The following is a 21,341-nucleotide window of genomic DNA, read 5'->3' as shown; positions in this document are numbered from 1 at the left end:
AAAAGCAATTCAGGGGAAAGTACAGCCCAGAGGTTGAGATACTGAGTCCTGACAATGTCATTAGAGTTTCTGGATCTAGTTGTGCCTCAAGGCATTGCCCCTGGGTTTTCCAGCTGTGTGAGCTAGTAAATTCTCCCTTTTTATCTAACCCAGATTGAGTTGTGATGTTTTCCTTTATGTCCCAAAGAGTCCAACTGATACAATTCTTTCTCCACAAACCAAAAGTTTACCATCTCCTTATAATGTACTTATAAGAAACAGGGGAAACGCAAATGAACTTATAGGAAACAGGGCAAAAAGAATAATAAAATTCAGAATGTTTTACAGAGAAGCCCCCTCCCCCCGCCCCTGTTAAGTATTCAAGTATAACCATGTCATTTTATAGATGGGAAAAATTAACAGCTCATCAAGGAGAACAGTACCCCAAAACTCAACCGGGGGGGGGGCAGCTGAGGGCTGGTTCCAGGTCACAAACCATATCTATTGAGGCCCTCTCGGCAGACTTCCTGCCCAGAGGTGTTGAGATTTTTTACCTGAGGCTGAGTGATACCAAGTTAACCCAATTCACCCCTATAAATACAAGTGAATCCCTTCTCAACTGTGGTAGCAAGAGATGTATCCACTTGAAGTCAGTTTTTTCCTTCTTAAACTCCATAATACCAGCTATCACTTACTTAAAATCCCACTAAGTGTCCTCAAGTTTCTTGGCACTTCCCAGGCACGGAACGAGAAGTTCCCCTCTCCCCTCTCCCTCACAGACCCCTGGGAAGGAATAACTGCTTTATGAGGTAGTTACAGGGACACCCAAAGGCTCAAGGGAAATCATTGACATCTCTGAGTGGATGTCACTCAGGACAACTCCTCTTTGCTGTGGCCTTGCCCAAAGTTCCAGCAGCCCCGGGGGATTTTCCATCAGCTTGGACTCCAATCTTCTCGCCTGCTTCTCTTTTGTCACACCCAATAATAATAATCATAATCACAAATAAAAGGAGGCTCATGGTAAAATCTAACCCCCCCAGAGTTGCTGGGGAATCTGAGATAATACATACGTAGTGCTTAGCACCCATGCCTAACACTAGGAAGTGCACACTCATATAACATAGTAGCAACAGCCACAATAGTAACAGCCAACACTGTACTAAATGCTTTGCATGTATCTGACCTCATTTAAGATTCTTTCAAGCTCTCTCACCCTTGGGCTGAATATGCTAATATAAAGACCTATTTGCTGTTGGATGGTCCTTGAGTGACCAGATGTCTGATTCTAGTATCCATCCCATTCTACTCTAGCCTGATGAACTTCATCAAGCCCTGGGTTTCCTGGACCAGCTTCCTGGTAAAGGGTGAGCCCAGTTTTCTTACCAACTCAAATATTTATCTGTTCTTCTTCCATCTTTTGCCCACCACCTACCCATCAGTCCAGCCATCTATTCAACCATCCATATACTATCCAACCAGATAGCCATCAAATTATCCAACTGTACACCCAACCATTTATCTACCCACTTATCTATCAATCTATGTACCCACACAACCATCTTTCTATCAATCTATGTACCCACACAACCATCTTTCTTTCCATTCATTCACATATTCTATCCACTACCCATCTTTCCACCCATTCATACACCCTCCAACCATTTATCCATCCACTACCTATTCATTTATTTACACATTCATCTACCCACTCACCCATATACCCAATTACCTACCCACCTAGTTACTCATTCACTTATCCATCCACCTATCCATGCATCTACTTACTTACTCATTCTTCCCCCCACACAGTTATCCAGACCAAATACTCATGCATCTGTCCACCGCTCACCTACGCCCTCATCTGTCCGCCCATCCGTCCACCCACCCACTCACTGGCCATCACTCTCTTGGCCACCACTCACTCATCTTCTACCTTCCATTTTAGAGTTTGTTATGACATGTATTGCTCTGTGGTAAGCTCCAGCTCCCTTCCTGGGAGGAAATATGGGTGCCCCCAAGGGTCCCACAGAAGGAGATAGGTAAACCTGCACATAGTCCATCAAACCCTTTTGTAGCCTGGACTTTGCCAAAGCCATCGACTCCCAGGGTCTGCAGCCAAAAAATGATGAAATACGGGGCATGGATGGATTGAGGCATGAGCTTCCAGCAAAGCAATTAAAAGTAAAGTAATATTTCTTCCCCGCAGATGGCCTGGGAACTCCAAGATGTGATGGAAAAGGAGCAAGTCAGCAAAAGGAGGAAATCAAAGCTACGGAGATTGGGAGCAAATGAACTGATTCCTGTAAGATAACATTTCATTGACGTCTAGCTCCCCTGCCCTTTGGGAACTGATATCTTTTCTACCTTCTCTCCACTGCCCTTGTCCACCTCTTCCTGTTCTCATCTGACTCCTCTCTGATCTTCCTCCCCTAGTTTTATCCTTCCTCTAACCCAACCTCCCCACAGCTACCGGGGTAGGCTTTAAACAGAAGTCCGGCCATGTCACTCCCCTGCTGATAAACCTTCATGATTCCTTCCCATCCAGGATGAAAGACAAACTCGCCCACAATGAGGAAAAGACCACTTGTTCACTTAGTGTATATTTCCTGAGCACCTACTATGTGTCAAGCTTATGTTGCATGCTGGGAATGAGGGGGTGGTAAAGCTAACGTTCCCCGCTGGAGATCATATTCAACTGGGAGGCATAAACAGAGACATTTAAAAATAATCTGATATTGATCATTGCTGAGAAGGAAATAAGAAAAGTATGAATGTCAGAACAACAGAAAGGAGGGAGGAGGGATGCTACAGGTGAATGATGAATCAGAGTAATCCGCAAGCCATAAGAGAGCAAGGGGAAGGGCATTCCAAGCTAAAGGTAGAAGGGAGAGTAGGTTCAAAGGCCCTGGGGCAAGAGGGTTGAAGGAGATGGAAGGTGGTGGGTGTGGCCATAGCAGACTAAGTGAGGAGGGCAAGAGTCGTCCAAGAGGGAATAGGAGAGAAAAACAGAGAAGGAGAAAAATAACGTAGGTGAGGCCTGTGGAGAGGTGTTTGGATTTTATGTCAAGAGCCTTGGAGAGTCTTAAGCAGGGAGTAGCTGATTTGATTTTTACCTTTAGGATGTAAAAGGGTGTTTTAAAGACTTCTGAGTTCTCAGTTTCTGCTGTGGCCTCAGTCTTCAATCTGAGGACAATCGTGACAAGACCCCTCCTTCAAGGGAGAGTGACGGCCCCTCTGACACAGGGCCAGCCCCAGATGGGCTTTGCGTCCCCTGCCTGTCATCCCCTCCACAGAGATGGGGAGACATCTGCTGGCATTTTGGGTTTGGGGAGACAGTTGCCAGAATTCTGAGTATTTCCTTCTTTCTCACATAGAGCGGGTCCTAGGGGAGGTCCCAGGGCAAGAGGACAGCATGCCACCAACTCTCCCCACTCGGCACCATCTTTCTCTCTCTCTCTCACACACACACACAGAGAAATGCTGGAGCAACCAGAGGGGAGGGGAGCTACCACACCACCTCTGGTCTCCTGTATCTGGACGGAAGGGCAAGAACTGTCTGCTCTATTGAATGGAAACATCTCATATGTAAAAAAAATGTCACTGTCTTACTTGAGAGGTCTATCACAGCCAAGTTCAATCCCACCAGACCTGCCTCCATGCTCCCTTATAAACGAGGAACCTGATGCGAGGGACATTTACCTTGGGAAATTACTTTTTCATCTAAGATTGGAGAGAAAAAACAATGTTCTTTTTATCGTCCCCAAATCTAATTTATTTCACCTCTTCATTTTTGTATTAAAATAAAAGCAGGGACACCTGGATGGCTCAGTTGGTTGAGTGTCTGCCTTCGGCTCAGGTCATGATCCCAGAGTTCTGGGACAGAGCCCTACCCCAAGCCGGCCACGGGTCACATGGTCCCCCAAGCTGCCTTCTCAGCGGGGAGTCTGCTTCTCCCTCAGCCCCTCCCTCTGCTCATGCACTCTTTCAAACACATAAAATCTTTAAATAAAACAAAACCCCAATACATATGTTATTGTGAAGGACAGAGAACATCCAGTGAATTTTTCAGACGATTTTTTTGTTTGTCTTACTTTGGGTTGTGTCTTACTCCTATCCCAAGGTCCTCTATGGGCATCTGGGCCCTCTCTTGCCTACAGGAGGATTGTTGATAGAAAGATTCCGAACACAGTTTCAGGAGGCAGAGAGGGCTGCCCTCAACTCTTGTGGCTACTAACTAGCCACGTGATCTTGGGCAAGCCACGTCGCCTCTCTGACCATCAGTTTCTCCATCTGTAAAAATGGGTCATAATATACAGAGGAACGCTTGCCCTGCGACTGGATTCGAAAGGCCCTGTCCCAAAGCAGGCACACCGTGGGTCCTCTGTGCTCCCTTCCCAGAAAACAGCCTTGCCGTCGCGGACATGGCCGACTGTCAACCTGAATCACACTCAGAGGCAGTTCCATAAACAAGGATGGTTTAATACATCTCAGCACTTTTCCGTTCATTGAGATTATATGAAAATAGAATTCTTTATTAAAACAGCAAGGCATAATCATGACTGCTACCCCCCCCCCCAAACACTGCACACGCGCGCGCGCACACACACACACACACCACGCACACCAAGATCAAGGACTTTGGCAAGACACTTGAACTCCCGGAGCCTGTTTCTCCATCCGGAGAATGGGCAGGTGGGCAGGTGGGCCGTTCCCAGCTCGCTGGGGGCGGGGCCAGCCGGCTGCCGGAGAAGGGGCGGATCTCGCTTCCTCCTCTTCCAGCCAGGGATGGTTCAGGGAGAAGGTCTGGGGTGGTGCCCACCTCGCTGTAACACGCCCGGCAACGCTTGCTTGTCTCATTTTACAATGGAGAAGAGCCAGGGCTCAGGCTCTGAGCCTCGGCGACAGGGGCCCAGAGGCCCTCCCACCGTTCCCCACCGCCTCCTCCCCTCCCGCCCCCGCAAATGTATTTTTCACAGCCACTTTCTATTTTTGGCAGCGAGTGATACATGTTGTCCTTTACTGGCTGCGGTGGAAGAAAGTCCCCCCTTTTAAGCAAATTTAAAGTTGAAACAATGAGTCTGTTTTAAAGGAAAATATCTGGTAAATAACAATACGAAATAGAACACAGACAAAATAATAATGCCGATGGGAAGGAAACGCTTCATCGGGTCGGCCTAAGAGCATTTCTGACTTGCCTCCTGCACCTTTGTGGTTCTAAAGCAAAGTCTGAAGAAATACAATGATGTCCCGGTACCTTCCTAACTAACCTGCAGCAAGGAGCTAACACATGCATCTTCCCCTCTTTACTCTATATCTTATATTGATGTTTTTTTTCTTGAAAAGAAGAAAAGGGTGGGTGGAGGGAAGAAAAAAGGAAAAAGGATTAAAACAAGGCAGGGCTTAAAGCATCGGCTCCCAAGCTCTGCTTCAGTATCTTTGGTACCAGCTGGGGCCGCCTGGTGGGAGAACCATCTCTTCCTAATGTCTGTGGCTCCAAGGAGGCACCACCTTTAAAAGGAACTGGCCTTTTTGGGAATGTGGGTGAGAACCTAGTCCCGGTGATAGGGCAGCCGGGACTTGGCAGTGGGGGCAGTCATAAGGGCTTTCCCCCAGCGCACCAGGGTACAGCCCCACACCAAGAGACCTTCCTGCATCTATTTCTGCCAGCCTTTTCCTTCCCTTCCAAGCCAGGAGGCGGCAGCTACGGTTGCCATGGAAACCGGCTCTGTCCTCCCACGGAAGGCTGCCAACCCTGATTTCCTGCAGAGTTAAGAAGCAGGCGGCAGTGGGGGTCACCCAGGCGTGAAGATGGGTTTCCCTGGGGATATCCTGCCTCCTGCCAATCACAGCGTCTGTCTGGGAATCCTGGAGGTGCCTGGAGGCTGAGGGCCAGGGAAGCCCCCAAGCCCTGGCGCGGCTCCGAGCAGAGACTGGCCCCTGGACCGTTCTGAGATCTCCTGTCCTCTCCTCCCTCCAGCTAGAGCTACAGGGGCCGAGCTACGCGTGCATATGCATGTCTGTGTCTCGGGAGGCGCCGCCAGCCAGGGGTGCCTCTGGCTCTGTCAGCTCTCCGGTGCGAATCGGAACTGGCCCTCCACCACCCCCCTTGAGCCCAAGGAAGGCAGAGCTGCCCATCTACCGTGTGCTGCTGGGACAATAATTCTGCCAAATCCTACCAAGTCACATCACTTCTCTGAGCCCATTTCCTCATCTCTCAAGAAGGCCTAATCGTCCTCTCTTCACAGAGATGCTGCAAGAAGCAGAAATACTGCATCCACTGTGCCTGTCATGGGCCTATAGAGGGTCCTCTGTAAACAGGACCTGATGTTCATTATAATACTTAACATCAGAATAAATGTTTCCAGGCAGTTTTTCTCTTTGACCTGTTTTTCTCTAAAGCTGAGGCAAAGGCAAGTTTTCATCCTTAATCTGTCGTTCAAAGGGTGGCACAGCCAAGATAGGGAGGGTCACTGGCCTGAGGACCAATGAATAGGTTCCTACCACCTCCTCCAATATCACTTCTAAGAATCAGAACAGGGCTCTCAAACAGGAATGCCTTCAAGGGCCACGAGAGACTGTGAATGGAGCAGAAAAAAATTTCCACCACGTGGAAACCCTCGTGAGCCAGAATGCCCATGGCCTGGGTAAGGGAGTGGGCTGCTGTGCAGCCCGGCGAACAGCTGCCCTTGGGAATATGGGCCCAGCGCAGCCCGCTCTTCCAAGTTTTCAAGAGAAGCTGGGCATTTTAAATGAACTCTCCCCCCAGATGACATGGTAACAACTCATGTATTTTTTTCATAAGCGTAGGCCAGATAAAACAGATCTGCCAATGGGCCATACGCCGCGCCTGGAGCTCCCAAGCTAGAACGTAGAAAACCAACACCTCTTTTTTTTTTTTTTTTTTTTGCTTAACCATTCCCAGGAGCCCTGGCTGGTTCCTTCCATCAGGACCATCCTGTTGGGACAGTCTTCCTTATTCCTTACTTGAGTCTCGACCCTGGGAAAGCTCTCCCATCTGGAGGCTTTATGTCTAGAACAGAGAACTCTACTCCTCAGAGCCCGGCCTTTGCAGGGGGCTCATGATCTGTACCTTGACCTTTGGGAAAACCTTCCTGACTTTTCTCAAGCGTCACTGTGATTGGAGATGAGGGATGTGTCTAGTGAGTGGGGCGCCTAGGGAAGGCATATTCTAAGGGACTCCTCTGGTGTTGGCTAGTTTAATAAGAATTTGGGGACACAGCTTATTTCAATAGATACACCATAAGGCCCTGATGGGCCCTTTTAAAGTCAGGATCTGCTTTGACTGGCTAAGACCTGGACCACAGCACTGTCAAGGACTTGGCCCTATCGGGGAGCTGGGACACGGCAGAACTTCCGCTTCTGCCCTGCCTGCCCCAGCTTCTGTGGCTATCCTACAATGGCGGAGGTGGGGGGGGCGCAAGGTGAGCTGGGAGCAGAGCCTCATGTGGAACTCAGTCATAGCTGCAGACAATTCATAAAGCTTTTGGTGTCCTTTTCCAACCCCCTCCTCTCAGCATGCCTTCATTCCCCTCCCCGGACACAGCCTTCTAGGAAAAAATCAGGAAAGTGCTGGCCCCGTTGGGTGGTCAAAGCTCCTGCACCCAGGGCGAACGTAGACACAGGAAGTTGGGTGATGGGGGGCAGGCTGGGTGGAGGCATATGTGCGGAGCCCCGTCTGCTCCTGGAGCTCACGGCCGGATGCGGTAGCGGACAGGCACGTCGTGTTCCGGCTGCATCAGCCCGAAGCCGTACCTGCTGAGATCAAATTCAGGGATCTCCATGTCGGGGTTGATCAGCTCCAGGTCAAAGTGCACCAGCACGAGGAACACGAATCTGCAGAGAGATGGTGTTGAAGGTGTGCAGGATTGGGAGACAAGGGGGGCATCTCTGGAATAGGGCAGGAAGGCAATGGTTTCCTCCTGAGTCTGACGCCACGTGGTTCCTGCCCAGCTGGAGTGCACGAGCCCCTCTCCGTCCACCTGACCCTGTGGCTAGGCCTACCCCCGGGGCTGGGAGCAGAAGTGACAAGGGTTGACTCCACACCAAAGACAGCGTGGTGAGCACAAGGCTCCTGGTGTGCTCTCTGCCTGATGGCTTCATGTACCTTGAGTTGGGGCGGTGGACTGGGGAGATGGAGAGAGCTTGGTCCCTGAATCTGTGTGGAGGGCAGGGGCTCCCACACCCATAATCCACTTAGTGAGCGGGAACTAAAGCCCTTGTCGCAGGCCACAGGGGTCTGGGGGTCGTTTGTTATAGCAGCATCACCCGATGAGTCCTCCCCACTAAGTGACCCTTTCCGACTCCTGCAGTCCAGAGTCCTCCTCACCCCCGGAGCTCCACCCAGCTCCTGGAACCCTTACTGTCTGCTCTGACGGTAGAGCGAAGTCCACGCTCTCGACAGCAGAGCTAGGCAAACGTGGCTCTGCCTCTTGACCCTCATCAAGTTTCCTTCCCACTCTGGGCCTCAGTTTCCCCACCTGGTCAAAGGAAGTTAAAGAGGTGGGATGGATCTGTCCCAACTCTGAAGCTATAGGATGCTGGAGAGTGAGTTTAGACAGGGTGGGGAGTTCTGTACCCGCAGCTGGATGGGGATCCCGGCACTTCCCCTCACCCAGGGGCACCGTCACAGATGCAGGTGATCTGACCTCCGGAGTCAGTGTTGGACGAACCCCTACTGAGCAGTGTTGCACGACAGTGAGGGGAGAGCAAATAACAAATTGACTGATTTGTTGAAATGCTAGGTGCCAGGCGCTGGGCTAAGCATTTAGCATCCCAGGTCTCCTTTTATCTGTCCAAAAACTTTATGAACTAGGACCTGCAGTCAGTTCTGTTACAACACTTTTGAACACGTGGGTCTGTTTCAATGTGATGGGTGTACTGGGGCCCCGAGGAGGCTTCAGGCAAATTGCCTATTTGCTCATGTGTTTCGTGTGTGAGAAGCACGGTGGACAATGCAAAGCCACACCCAGCTGGACCCACTGAGCGGGCATCCGCGCACCCACGCACGCACACACCTGAACTCCCCCAGAGAGCTCGGCTCCTGGGGTGGCTGGTGCGCCCCCACTGACACTGGGTGTCCGATTTCAGGGGACCCTCCATCCACGCTTCACAGCACAGCTGCAACCCGCCCACCACCAGCTTCCACCAAGCTTCCGGTGGTTTTCAAGGTCGAACTTATGGCAGCACCTACGTATTTCTCAGCCCTGAAACATGTGTGAGCCTGTACGACCTTCTCCCCTCTGGGTTCTTAACTTGCACGTGGCACTTAGGAGGTTTTTTTGTCTATCGGGTCCCAGCCCCATTTCCCCCGCAAATGCTTGTGGATTTTATTGTGTGGTTTCACATGGCCATGAATTTTAGGGATGTAACCTGCAGCATCACGGCAGAACAGGCTATACTAGGAGCACCATTTCACTGCTGAGAAAACGGAGACCAATAGGTTAATGTAATGTGCCCATTCCCTTGGCACAATGCCGGCATATTGGTAATTACAGTAATAACTAGTCCTTATTAGATACCTACAAGGAGCCAGGCAGTGGGTTAAGTACTTCGCAAGACCCAATTCCTTTGTTCTGACACCCGTGGGGTATAGTATGATCAGTACCCCCAGCTGGACAGTTGAGGACCCAGACACCGCAGGTTACCCAGCTTCCGGTCACACACGGGGTGGCACAGGACAGGGCGGATGTCCTAACCCTGGCCTGATCTGTTTGTGGCCTAGGGGCCAAGGCTCTTGGGATCCAGGTAAGAGAATTTATAAGGCACTCGGGTCCACAGGCATTAAAATAACCAAGAGGGAACAATGCCGTTTGGCCAGTTTCTGCCGAGGGGGTCTGAACCTGCAGGGCAGCTGCAGACAGAAGGCAGCGGTCAGCTGCACAGAACGTCCCGTGTTTAGTATTCGGACACCACGTTCGGAAGGAAGAGCTCACTGCCAGATCTGATTATTTCAAAAGAGACCAGAAATCTGGCTTTTTATGTGAGATCTTCTGATTCTTCAAGGTTAGCAGGCATTTCGAGCACACAAATAAACAGATCTGTGGGCAGGAGATGGTTCACAGGCCCTCTGGAGCCTCTGCCCATTTTCCTGGCTGAGAAGCCACGATCTCAGAAGAGAAGGGCATGGGCCAGTGAGCTGGGGCAGGAACCTCCCCCATCAGGCCCGCTCCCCCTCCCCCTCCCCCGCCCCCACACTCACTGTTTGATGCTGTTAATGGCGTAAGCCTTCCCTAGGCACTGGTTGTGCCCAGCTCCCCACGGCATGCTGTAATTTTTCAGTCGCTTCCCATCCTTGTAAAAGTCTTTCTTCTCTGACCCATCAGAGCTCAGGAATCGGTTATATTTAAATACCTGGAAGGGAAGGAGGTCCATTTTCTGACTCCGCCCCCACAACATGTGTCCCCGAAAACCGTGTCAGGATGTTCCTCAAAGTGTTGTTTATAAGAGGAGTAGACTGAAAACATTGTAAAGGTCAATCGATAGTGGACTGGTTAAAGTAATTACGGTAGCCGTTTAGGAGGCTGAGCTCGGTCTGTGTGTGTGCACAGAAATTTTTAGACCAGTTGCTGAAGTTTCGGAAGAGCACGTGTTGTGTGATCCTGTCCACACACCTATCTGTTCCTATGTGCGTGAGTGTGTGTGTGTGTATGTCTGCAAAGACATAAAAATAACTTAAAGGCTGCACTCCAAACCGTTGTTAGGGAACTCTGCGGAACTGGAAAGTAAAAGGAATAAAGGAAAATTTTTACTGTTAGACATACGTGCCTGTATATTTCTACTTTATAAGCATATATGGCTTAGGCAGTTTAAAATTTAAAGATTAAAATGATTTTTAGAGGCGCCTGACGGGCTCTGTCAGGGGAGCAGGCAGCTCTTGATCTCAGGGTCACGAGTTCAAGCCCCGTGTAGGGGCACAGAGGTTATTTTAAAAATTTATTTTTAAAAAAGAGGATGCCAGTTTCCTTTGGTTACATTGTAGAATGGTGAGGGGAGATTGTATCTGAGCACAGGACTTGGCACGGAGGAGGTCGTGAATGAAAGGAGGGTGGAAGGAAGGGCAAGGGATCAGTGGACAGAGAGACGGACGGGCCAGTTGATGGATGGGCGGGGGGGGGGCAGATGGACAGATGGGTGGGTGGATGGCTGGAAAGGGTGGGTGGGGGATGGGAGGGTGGGTTGGTGGACGGAGACACAGCACAGGGCCTGGCACACAGTAAGCACCCAAATCTGTTAGAAATTATGAAAATTTGACCCATCTCAAAGTCCAGGGAGAGAGAAAAGTGTTGAGAAGCGGACACTGTAACGTTCCAAACAAAGGAAAATTGCTCAGCTAGCGCTTACAGAGCACTCTACGTGTGCCAGGTACTGGGAAGGCCTTTCTTACATGTTCTCATTTAATCGTCCTGACAACCCTGTGAGGCGGGTGCTATTATGAGGCCCATTTCACAGGTGAGAAAACAGAGACACAGAGAGGTGAAGTAATCTGGGCATGGTCACACAGCAAAGAGCAGGAGTGGGCTGCCACTCAGATCTGACTGGTCCCAAAGCCACTGATTTTCCCCCCACGGTCTCGAGTATGTAATTTACCTCTGGGTCTGTGTAGATTTCCGGGTCTTTCTGGGGGCTCAGGAAGGGAAAGAGGAGGAGGCGGTCTCCACGTCGCAGGCTGAATTCCCGCCCATCTGCCATGGGCAAGGCCAGGTCCACCACAACCTCCCGGGTGATGAAGGGCGCGGCGGTGAGCCTGAGGCTCTCACTCAGCACACTATCTGCACAGGCAAGTACCAGGAAGGGTCAGCAGCTGTCCCCTCACACACTCACATGCCACCCTTGGCCCTCATTTTACAGAGGAAGGTGGGCAGGCTCAGAGAGGGTGTGTAACTTGCCCACCATCACACAGTGAGGCCACAAAAGGCCAAGTGATGAGATATGATTACTGTGGTCCTCAGAGGGATGTGAGGGTTTGGGTCTGACTCTAGGAGAATCTGTGAGGGACCAGGGGAGCCAGGGAGATACCAGAGCAGACTAGGGGAAAGCAAGGCCATCGATATTGGTTGTTTCTGTCTGCCCAGCTTACAGTCCCCATCTGGACATAGTTCCCTGGTTTTCTTCTGGGGACCATGCCCTCTCCAGGTCTCAGAGGTTGGGCTATTGACTTTATTCCCAATTCCAAGGGCTGTGTGTAATTGGCCAATCCAAGCAACCCAAATTTTTAAAAAATTGGGTTGGACTTGGTTCAGGTGGACATATAATTCAAAGACAAATTCTTGGGACTTTGGGTACCACTGTTGCAGAGAAGTGAACCCTCCCACCCTCTGCAGGCCTGAGACTGGAGCCAACCTGGCAGAGCAGGGCTGAGAGGGAGTACTGAGCTCTGTTAAAGCGCCTGGATCCACCTGTGCCTGAAGCTAGCTATCTTCTGAACTTTCTAGTTAACGCCCTCAAAACAAGTCCTTCCTCTGCTTCAGCCAGTTTAAGTGAGGTTTTCGGCCAATAGCAACCACAGACTGACTGAGTCCACGAGTCCCGGGCAGCTGAGAGAGGGGCACAGAGATGCCAGGTATAAGAAGATAGGAGGTCTAGGGGGACCCTAGGTCAGAGGACGCCAGTGGACTCCGGACAGCGGGAGTCCGTGCTGGGAAGGGCTTAGCATGCCCACAATGACCGAGTCTTTGGGGCTAATTTGGAGGGTTTGCTTCTCTCACCAAGCACAGGCATGCTGTCCAAAACCTTCTGGGGGAGGGTAGTCATCTGCGAAATGGGCTGCTCTGCTCTGGAGAGGAGCTGCTCGAGCTCTCCACGAACAGCCGCCAGGGCCTCGGGATTCTTGAGGAGGAAGAGCAGAAGCCAGAAGGCAGCAGGACCCACATTCCCCTGCAATGAGAAGGAGCCCGTTGCGCCACCACCACCGGCGCGGAGTGACAGCTGACTGGTCTGCGCCACAAACACAGCCCAGGCCAAGGCATGGAGGTTCCCACGCCTGCCAAACATCTCGGCATGACTCATGTTTATCTTCGGCTCAGGCCGTGGCCCAAATATACTCTGGGGCTTTGGTGTAGCCCAATGTCGACCTCAGGGCTATTCTTGGCATCCTTGACCTTGAGCAAACTCATTGATCTGAGCTCACACAGGTAATCTTCATAGCTAATTGATGAAGCAGTGTCCAAAGTAGGAACCAGGCGTATCCCCGAAGATTGTGGTTAACATCTGAGGATAACGGCATCCTCAGCCACAATACTCTGCCCTTCCCTGTATGCACGCCCCTCGCAGGGGACTTGGCACTTCCTCCCAGTCACCGTGAATCAGTGACTCGCTTTGGTCAAAAGAATGAAGCAGAACTGACAGCACCAGCAGGAAGTCTAGGTCTTGAGAAACCTTGTGTGTTTCCACCTGCCCGGCTGGCTTGCTGGTCCCACACGGAGGACGCGGGACTCACGGGGCAGAGCCAGCAGTCCAGCTGAGCCTAGTGGAGAGCAGCTGACTCCCAGCCGACCCACAGACACCGGAGCTAAATAAGTGCTCAGTGGTGTATGCCACTGGGTTTTTGTGACTGGCTGGTACACAACAGCCAAGTGACGTGACATCCGGACATATACTTTCAAATATCTGAGTGTTGCGTATGAAGCAAGGAAGCCATCATCAAGGGGGACAGCGAGAGCCCGTCATTTCTTGAACATAAAAATTCCCAATAGTTTAATAATCAGGAAAATGGATAAAATTTCTTGCTCCAAGACTTCAGCCTTAGCTGAATGGTTTAATATTCAGGTATTTAGCATGTGGCTACGATGTGTGTGGGGTTCCCTGAAACGAGCCCCAGGCACGGGTGGAACAGCAGTTCACCTCGGTTGGGGGGGACGAGTTTGTCCACCATCCCATCTCGATAACGTTAACAGTCATTACACACCATGTTTCCCCGGTGACTCTATTACACGCATAATCGCACACAGACAAAAGGACATTTGCGCGAGGATACTGATCACAGTGCTGACGTAACAACAAAAGAGTGGAAGCGACCTCGATGTCTATCCATAGATCGATGAGATAAAGGATGATCGGTCGACCCGATGCTGATACAAGACGTCGTTAAAGGGCAGCTGGCTTTGCATCGGTGTGTGTACGGACGGGACCGTAGCTGAGGCGCACGGAAGCGTGATGGGGACGGCGGCTTCCCCGTGCTCCCACTTGTGGGTACGTTTCATGAGGGATCATATGAAGAAGCACAGACCAGCTCTTCAAGGAGCCTCTGGGACAGAAGCGGGAAGGACGGGGGGCAGGTACTGATTTCCACCGCATCTGTCTTTTTAAAGTGTTTGACTTTTTTTGAATGGATGCAGTACTTTTTTAAACCAAAAAAAAAAAAAAATTTATTTATTTTTAGAGGAAGAGAGGAGGGAGGGGCAGAGGGACAGAGAGAATCTCAAGCGAACTCCCCGCTGAGCACGGAACCCGCCATGGGGCTCAGTCTCACGATCCTGAGATCATGACCTGAGCTGGATTGAGAGCCGGACGACACTTCACTACCTGAGTCGTCCAGGTGCCCCTGGATACGGTACTTTTAAGCAAAACAAAAATGAGTGTTTTTATAGTGATCTGCAATGACCAGGAGGAAGGCCCATGACACCATAATAAGTAACATTAAAAATGTGGATTTTAAACTAGGTGATCTTCATCACAGAAGAAAACATTCAGAACAAGGTAGTAAACAAGAGAGCCAGAGCATCGACAATGGGGACACAAACTCTGCTTTTTTTCTTTAGCTGTGAATTCCATAACAAGGAGGTACCACGTTTCCTCACTCAGTCCTCCCTTCAAGCAGGGACCATTTTCACCCTTTTCCATGGACAGGAAAACTACGCACTCCCTAGTCTCTGCTTGTGGCCCAGCACGTAGTAGGGGACTCAATGGCATCTGTCAAATAAATGTCTATGTCCCACAGCAGCCTGGGAGGTGGGCTGGCAGAACTCTGGGCTGGACCAGACAGAGCTGGGTTCAAATCCCAACTCCCCCCCTTTCTATGATTCCGTGTGAGTCTCTTCCCTCTCTGGGTCTCAGAACCTCCTTGAGGGGCGCCTGGGTGGTGCAGTTGGCTAAGCATCCAACTCTTGATTTTGGCTCAGGTCATGACCCCAGGGTCATTAGATCGAGTCCCACGTCGAGCTCTGCACTCAGTGTGGAGTCTGCTTAAGACTGTCTCCCAGGGTGCTGGGTGGCTCACTGGGTTAAGCCTTTGCCTTCAGCTCAGGTCAGGATTGCAGGGTCCTGGGATCGAGCCCTGCATCAGGTTCTCTGCTTAGCAGGGAGCCTGCTTCCCCCCCTCTCTCTGCCTGCCTCTCTGCCTACTTGTGATCTCTGTCTGTCAAATAAATAAATAAAATCTTAAAAAAAACCTCTCTCTCACTCTCCCTCTGTACCTCCCCTCTCATCTTTCTCTAAAATAAATGAATAAATAAATCTTAAAAACAAAACAAAAAAACCCTCCCTCTCGGTAAAAAGGGGATAACCTGCTCACTCCTGGGGTGTCCACAAGGGGCCTGAGACCAGATTCAAGCAACTTCCACACACCGGGCACAGACTAGGGGCTCAAGCCCCCACTGTCTCCGATCACCCCTACACTGTCAACTCCCAAATGCACCCTCCCCCACTCTGTTCGAGAGCAAGGGGGAACTCAGGTCCAGCAGACACAGGCAAGGTCACTTGCTGTCCATCACTTACATAGCCAGGGGAGTGTAGGTGATAAATAATTCAGCCTTGGGTTAACTCAGTGCAAAGGCCATTTTATCTCGCCCAGACAGTCTGGTGGGGGCCCCCGCTGATTGATTACGAAGTAGGTGGGGAACAGGAGGCTGCTCAGTGATCTCTGCTTTCAGGAAGAAGCTGTGGCAAGTTAGGGAGGCGGCGAAGGCTGCCTTCTGCCCACTGCACAGACGTGTGAATGTGCATGGGTGTGTGGTCACACTGCTACAAGAGATCTTGAATTCACTATCCTGGAAGCTGAGTCTCCTATAGGGCCTTGCCTCAGTTTCCCCAAGAGGACATGTCCATCTGGCCTCATCCCTTACCTCTGCAGCCAAAGTCCATTCACCCAGGAGCACCTGTCCTGGGCTCTACTTTTTCTGTGAATGGCGGTAGCTGGCCTCCAGGGGGCGCTCAAAGTGTGTGGAGCGCAGCTCCCCGAAACTCCCGAGTGCCACTTTGTGGCCATCTCATCAGTCAGTCCGAGTGGGGACACCTGCAGCCCTGCCTGCCTGGCATTCCCCCCTTGCCTGTGGGTAACAGCCCCATTTTCCTTCAAAGAACTACCTCTACTTCACTTTGGTCATCTGAGGCTGACCCACCTCCCTAGACCTCAGCTGTGGCCATGGGACCTGGGCTGGGCCACTGGGAGCGATGTCCTCAGAGGGGACGTGTGACCACGGCTGGGCCAGTGAGCACCACACTTGGGATTTCTGCAAGAATCCCAGGGAAGGAGAGGCCCTCCTCCGCAGAGGCTGCCCAACATCCAGGAGCCACTGGGACCTTTGTTGCCACAGCTCGGAAGCCCATCTGGGGTTGGAGCTGCTGCAGAAGAAAGCAGAGCTGAAGGATGGGAGATCATAGACGATCTTTCTTTTCACTTTTTATGATTAAAAAAATTTTTTTTTAGGGTCAACAAGATTGCCCGTTGCCCAAAGGCTCAGAGCTGAGAGGGGAGCCCGGACTGCCGTGGGCCTAGTGGGCAGACCTTCATGAACTCCTCTCTCTGCCCACCCGGTCCCCTTAGAGCCAGCCCCTCCCTGTCCTGGACCTTGGATCTCAGCCCAGCGGGTGGCCCTTTAAGGCCCTGGATGCTGGAAGCTTCCCTGACCCCTCTATTATTCCTCCTGACTTCACTCCGATCAGACACCAGGAATCTTAGTTATACCGTTCTGCCTCTTTCTGCACCTGGCCTCTGGGTGGCCTCCCTCCTGGCTCCCCTCCCAGACCCCTGGCCTCTCCTCCTCGGGCTCCTGTGTGCGCTCCACCCCCCATCTTCCTGACCCCCACAGCTGGAGAGGCCCCGGGCCTGGCCTCCATCCACCCAAGCCCCCACTGTCTCTAGTCACCCCTACACTGCCAACTCCCAAATGCACATCTCCCTCCTGGACCTTAACCCTGAACTCCAGATTCTTCTTCACTCGAGGTATACCTCCCTACTGCCCGCTCAGTTCTCCGTTTCAAGCTCAGCACACCCAAAATCAATCTTCTGAATTTTCTACCCCCAGACTTGCCCCTTTCCAATCTTGCTCATCTGTTCACAGCATCTTCATCCTTCCTGTTAATCAGACCTCATTGATGCCCCCTCTCAATGTCCCGTCCAACAGCAAATCCTCTTGGCTCTACCCGGAAGGGAGTCCAGAATGCATGTACTCGTCCTCTGGGCCTACCCTGGTCCAGCATCATCGTCTCTTGTCTGGATACTGCAGTGGCCTTATCTCTAGTTTCCCTGCTTCCGCTTCTCCACTACAGCCAATTCTTAGGAATGTAGCCAGAATGATCTCCCCAAAGCAGATGGCAGGCCATGTTGCTCCTCTTCCAAGCCCTCTAAGAATTCCTTTCTTAGAGTTAAAGCAGGGCCCTGCATGGTCTGGCACCTGCTATCTCTTTCATCATCTTCATCCCTGCCTCAGGGCCTTTGCACTCGCTGTGTCCCCAGCTCAGATACCCTCATCCTATGTATCTATATGGCTCCCTCACCTCCCTCCCTTTGAGTTTCTGCTCAGATGTCATCTTCCTGGTGAGGCCTTCCTTGCCCACCCTATATAAAGCAGCCTCCCCTCACTCCCCTCTGCTAGTCCCTCCCCTGCTTTATCGTTTCTCTGCAGAACTTGACTGTATTTTAATATGCTTACTTGTTTATCAGTTGTTCTCCCCCCCAGAATATTGGCTCCATAAGAGCAGGGATCTCTGGTCTGCTCACTGCTCTATGCCCAGCTTCTAGAATTTTCCCACTGGCACATAGCGGGCCCTCACTAAGTATCTGTTGAATGTGTCTCCTGAGCTCTAGCTATCTCCAAGCACAGTTCCAGGCTTTGCATCATTCCTTCCTCTCCTCCTCACCACAGAACCTTGAGGAAGAGACTGCCGTTTTTGTTTTAAAGTTGAGTAAATTGAGGCACCAACTTTAAGTGACTGGTTTGCCAGGGAGTGGCAAAGTCAGGATTCGAATCCAGGCAGGGTGCTCACAGAGCCTGTGCCTGAAACCGCTAGGCTACTCAGCATCTTGGCCCTCTTGTCAAGACTCAGGCTCTCGAAGTGTCTTCCCACCTGCTTGGATTCTGCACGCTGCCAATGGCTCTGAGTCAGAGTATGTCCTGTCCCCAAGTTCTGCTCAGTTCTCCTGGCCTCGTCAAAGGCTCTTCCCCAGACTTTCTGCCACTCAAGCCCCCAAGCCAGTGTCCAGTTCTGCTGACAGAGGTCATTCGGCAAGGGATGCCGGGGGCACTTTGGAACTCCAAGTCTCTGCCCATCAATATGTTATTAGGCACTAATGGGGCCCCAACTGCTGATTAAACCCAGCCCTTGCCCCTCGCCAGCCTTTGTCTGCAAGGACAGTTAATGGCTCTGAGAGAAAACTAAAAATAAGCTGCAAGTCGATGGGAAGGGAATTACCCGGAAACATCAGTCTGTGCAGCTGTCCCTGTGAGGAGGGGCCGAGAGAAGGAGCGGGACTCTGGGGTCCAGGAGAGGGCAGGAGCCAGGCCTCGAGAGGCAGCATCCTGATCCCCACTCTCTCCCCAGTATCTGGTCCTTTACCACGTCCGTTGGCGCTGTCTTCTCTGTTTCCAGAATCCTCATCACCTCCATGGCCACCCCCTAGTCTTACCACCATTGTCTCCTTATTGGTGTCCCTGCTTCTGCCTTTGCTCTCAGATCCTGTCCCTCCTCTGCTTAGAACACTCCCCGGACTCCCAATCTCACCCAGAGAAATATTCCAAGTCCTTACTTACTGGGACCCATACGCCCTCCATGATCTCCTCCCTCACTCCCAGCACAACCCCTTCTTCTTCACTCGAGGTATACCTCCCTTCAGCCACACTCAACTCCTTGCTGTTGCTCAAACACTGGGTATGAGACAACCTCAGGGCCTTTGCACTTGTGGTCCCCCCGCCGCCCCGGGAGGGCTCTACTCCCACCTCCCTCCCAAGCTCCCAACTTTAGCTCTTTCTTACCAGCCAGACATCTCCTCATTCAGGGTCCTCACCCACCCCCTTGGCTACAGGAGACCGCAGGATCTCTAGTCATGACTCCATTTACACCCCGCATATCCACATCTAAAATCACCCTATATATGCGTTTCCTTGACTGTCTGCCCCACCCCCACAGCCAGCAAAAACATAAGCAACAGAAGCAGGTCTTTGAGGCCTATGGGAAGTACTCAAAGGAAATTTTACATAATTCTTCAAAATGACTGTTCTGCATACTCCAAAAATGTCAAGGTTATGAAAAACAATGAAAGGCACAGGAACTGTTCCATACTGAAGAAAACTCAAAAGACAGAATGACTAAATGTACCCTGTGATCCCGCACTGGCCATAGGACCAAGATGAGCCATGAAGGACATTACTGGGACAACTAGCAAAACTGGAAGAGGAACTGTCTATTAACTAATGATCCCGAATCTGGGTTAATTGTCCTGAATGTGATCATTGTACTGGGTTCTGGAAGGTAAAATTCTTGCTCCCAGGAACGTGTGCTCAAGTAATGAGGGGTAAGAGCCATGATGTCTGCAACTTATTTGCAAATGGTTCAGTAAAATAATCACAGTAGGACGGGGGGGGGGGGGGGGGGAGAGGGGGAGAGAGAGAACACACGCGATAAAATGTTCAAAATGGGGAAATCAAGGTGAAGTGTATGTAAGTGTTTATTAAACTCGTCGCACAGCTTTTCTCCCAGTTTGACCAAACTAAAACCAAAACTGAACACTGAATGACCCATCCGGTTGGTGCTAACGGTCTGGCAGTCTGGAAAGTCAGGGAACTGATGGCTGGGTCTGTGGTCATACACCCACGCCCACACTCACGTGGACAAACGTTCACAAATGCACACTTGTACACCCACGCACACATGTGCCTGACAGCACACACAGGTGCTCACAGACGCAGCCACACCTGCGCGGCCCCCCTGGCACGCCCACACCCACCTGCGTGGCCCAGAGCTGTAGCACCATGGCCCGGGCCTGCATGTCCTCGGACGCGCCGGTCTCCTCCAGGTGCTGCAGGTAACTCTCCAGCCAGCTGCTCCGCTGGGCCCGTGTGGCCAGTCTGGCCGGGGACAGCAGCTTCCACAGGCGACCTTTGACTCGGCACGCGTGGTCCTTGTCCCCTACGGGGCCAGAGCACACAGGCTGGAGGTTACGGATCTCCCTCCAGCCCAGCCCAGGGCCACCCAGCCCGATGTCCCATGAGGCCAAGGGTCTGCTGGGTGTCACTTCTCGGGGATGCGGAAAGAGGCGCCAGGGAAGGCCTTGAAATGCTGAGCTGTTATTCCCTGTCTCTCCGGCCCCAGTGGACAGGAGTGAAGGGCTTGGTCGGTACTACTCGTCTCTGTGTCTCTAGCACCGGGCCTGCAGTCCACGCCCCATCAGTATGCCTTAGGTGAATGGTGCTTCTTACACTGCAGGGGAAGGAACACGGAACACAGGCAGCATTCTCCCTTCCCAGGCTCCAACCCCAGAGCAACGCCAGCCTGTGCTCATGGGGGGACCCTATGAGCAGACTCCGCACAGCGGCATTAAGGAGACACTGGGATAATCTAACTGCCATTAGGTGGGGACAGACGGGTTTGGGGTCTCACACTCAGCTACCTCCAGGGAAGGCAGGGAAGACAGATAAATAAGAGAGGAGGGCCAAGAAGGGGCCGTGGGGAACAGGAGAAGCGGGGCGCCTCTTCTCGGCCTCACCGGCCTGACAGAGAAACCCGGCCCAGCATGGCCAGGGAGCCTAAGTTTTCAGAAGATTGTAAAACTCCAGATGTTCATATGGAATCTTCCCTTTTTTTCAGGTTACTGTCTGAGCAAGAACTGTGCATCACGCCGCAGGCCACAAAAGCATCTTGGAAGGTCAGCTTTGGCCTGCGGATCGCCAGTTGGCAGTGACCATGAAACAAACACGGGTGGGTCACGCTCTGGAGGGCCGTGGTGGTGGTGGAAACCATGTACAGATCCAGATGGGTCCACAAGGGCAGACTGCCAAGGGTGTGAAGCCGGGTGCTTATTACGCATAAGCTGTGTTAACGCTACAAGACGATGCTGTATTTACACGTGTGTATGCAAATGAAAGACTGGGTTCTTCCGAAATCGCCCTTTGGAAAAGAGGATGTTGCTT

General features: G+C 51.6%; 1 protein-coding gene across 4 annotated transcripts in view; it reads right to left on the bottom strand.

The window, feature by feature from the left end:
* Positions 1–4,437: 4,437 nt before the first annotated feature.
* PTGIS (prostaglandin I2 synthase) overlaps positions 4,438–21,341 on the bottom strand; it is a 40,538-nt gene continuing 23,634 nt past the window's right edge. For all 4 annotated transcript variants that reach the window (XM_032350386.1, XM_032350388.1, XM_032350385.1 and 1 more), the window contains 5 exons: positions 20,159–20,340; positions 12,705–12,873; positions 11,587–11,768; positions 10,199–10,350; positions 4,438–7,833 (listed from right to left, as the gene is read on the bottom strand). In XM_032350386.1, the coding sequence (XP_032206277.1) occupies positions 7,689–7,833; positions 10,199–10,350; positions 11,587–11,768; positions 12,705–12,873; positions 20,159–20,340 (830 nt within the window). In that variant the 3' untranslated portion in view covers positions 4,438–7,688. The remainder of the gene's footprint in view (positions 7,834–10,198; positions 10,351–11,586; positions 11,769–12,704; positions 12,874–20,158; positions 20,341–21,341) is intronic.

This window comes from Mustela erminea, chromosome 7, assembly GCF_009829155.1.
Source record: "Mustela erminea isolate mMusErm1 chromosome 7, mMusErm1.Pri, whole genome shotgun sequence".
In the NCBI taxonomy this organism is placed as follows: domain Eukaryota; kingdom Metazoa; phylum Chordata; class Mammalia; order Carnivora; family Mustelidae; genus Mustela; species Mustela erminea.
The sequence above is the reverse complement of the archived record's forward strand: the minus strand, read 5'-3'. Positions and strand labels throughout refer to the sequence as shown.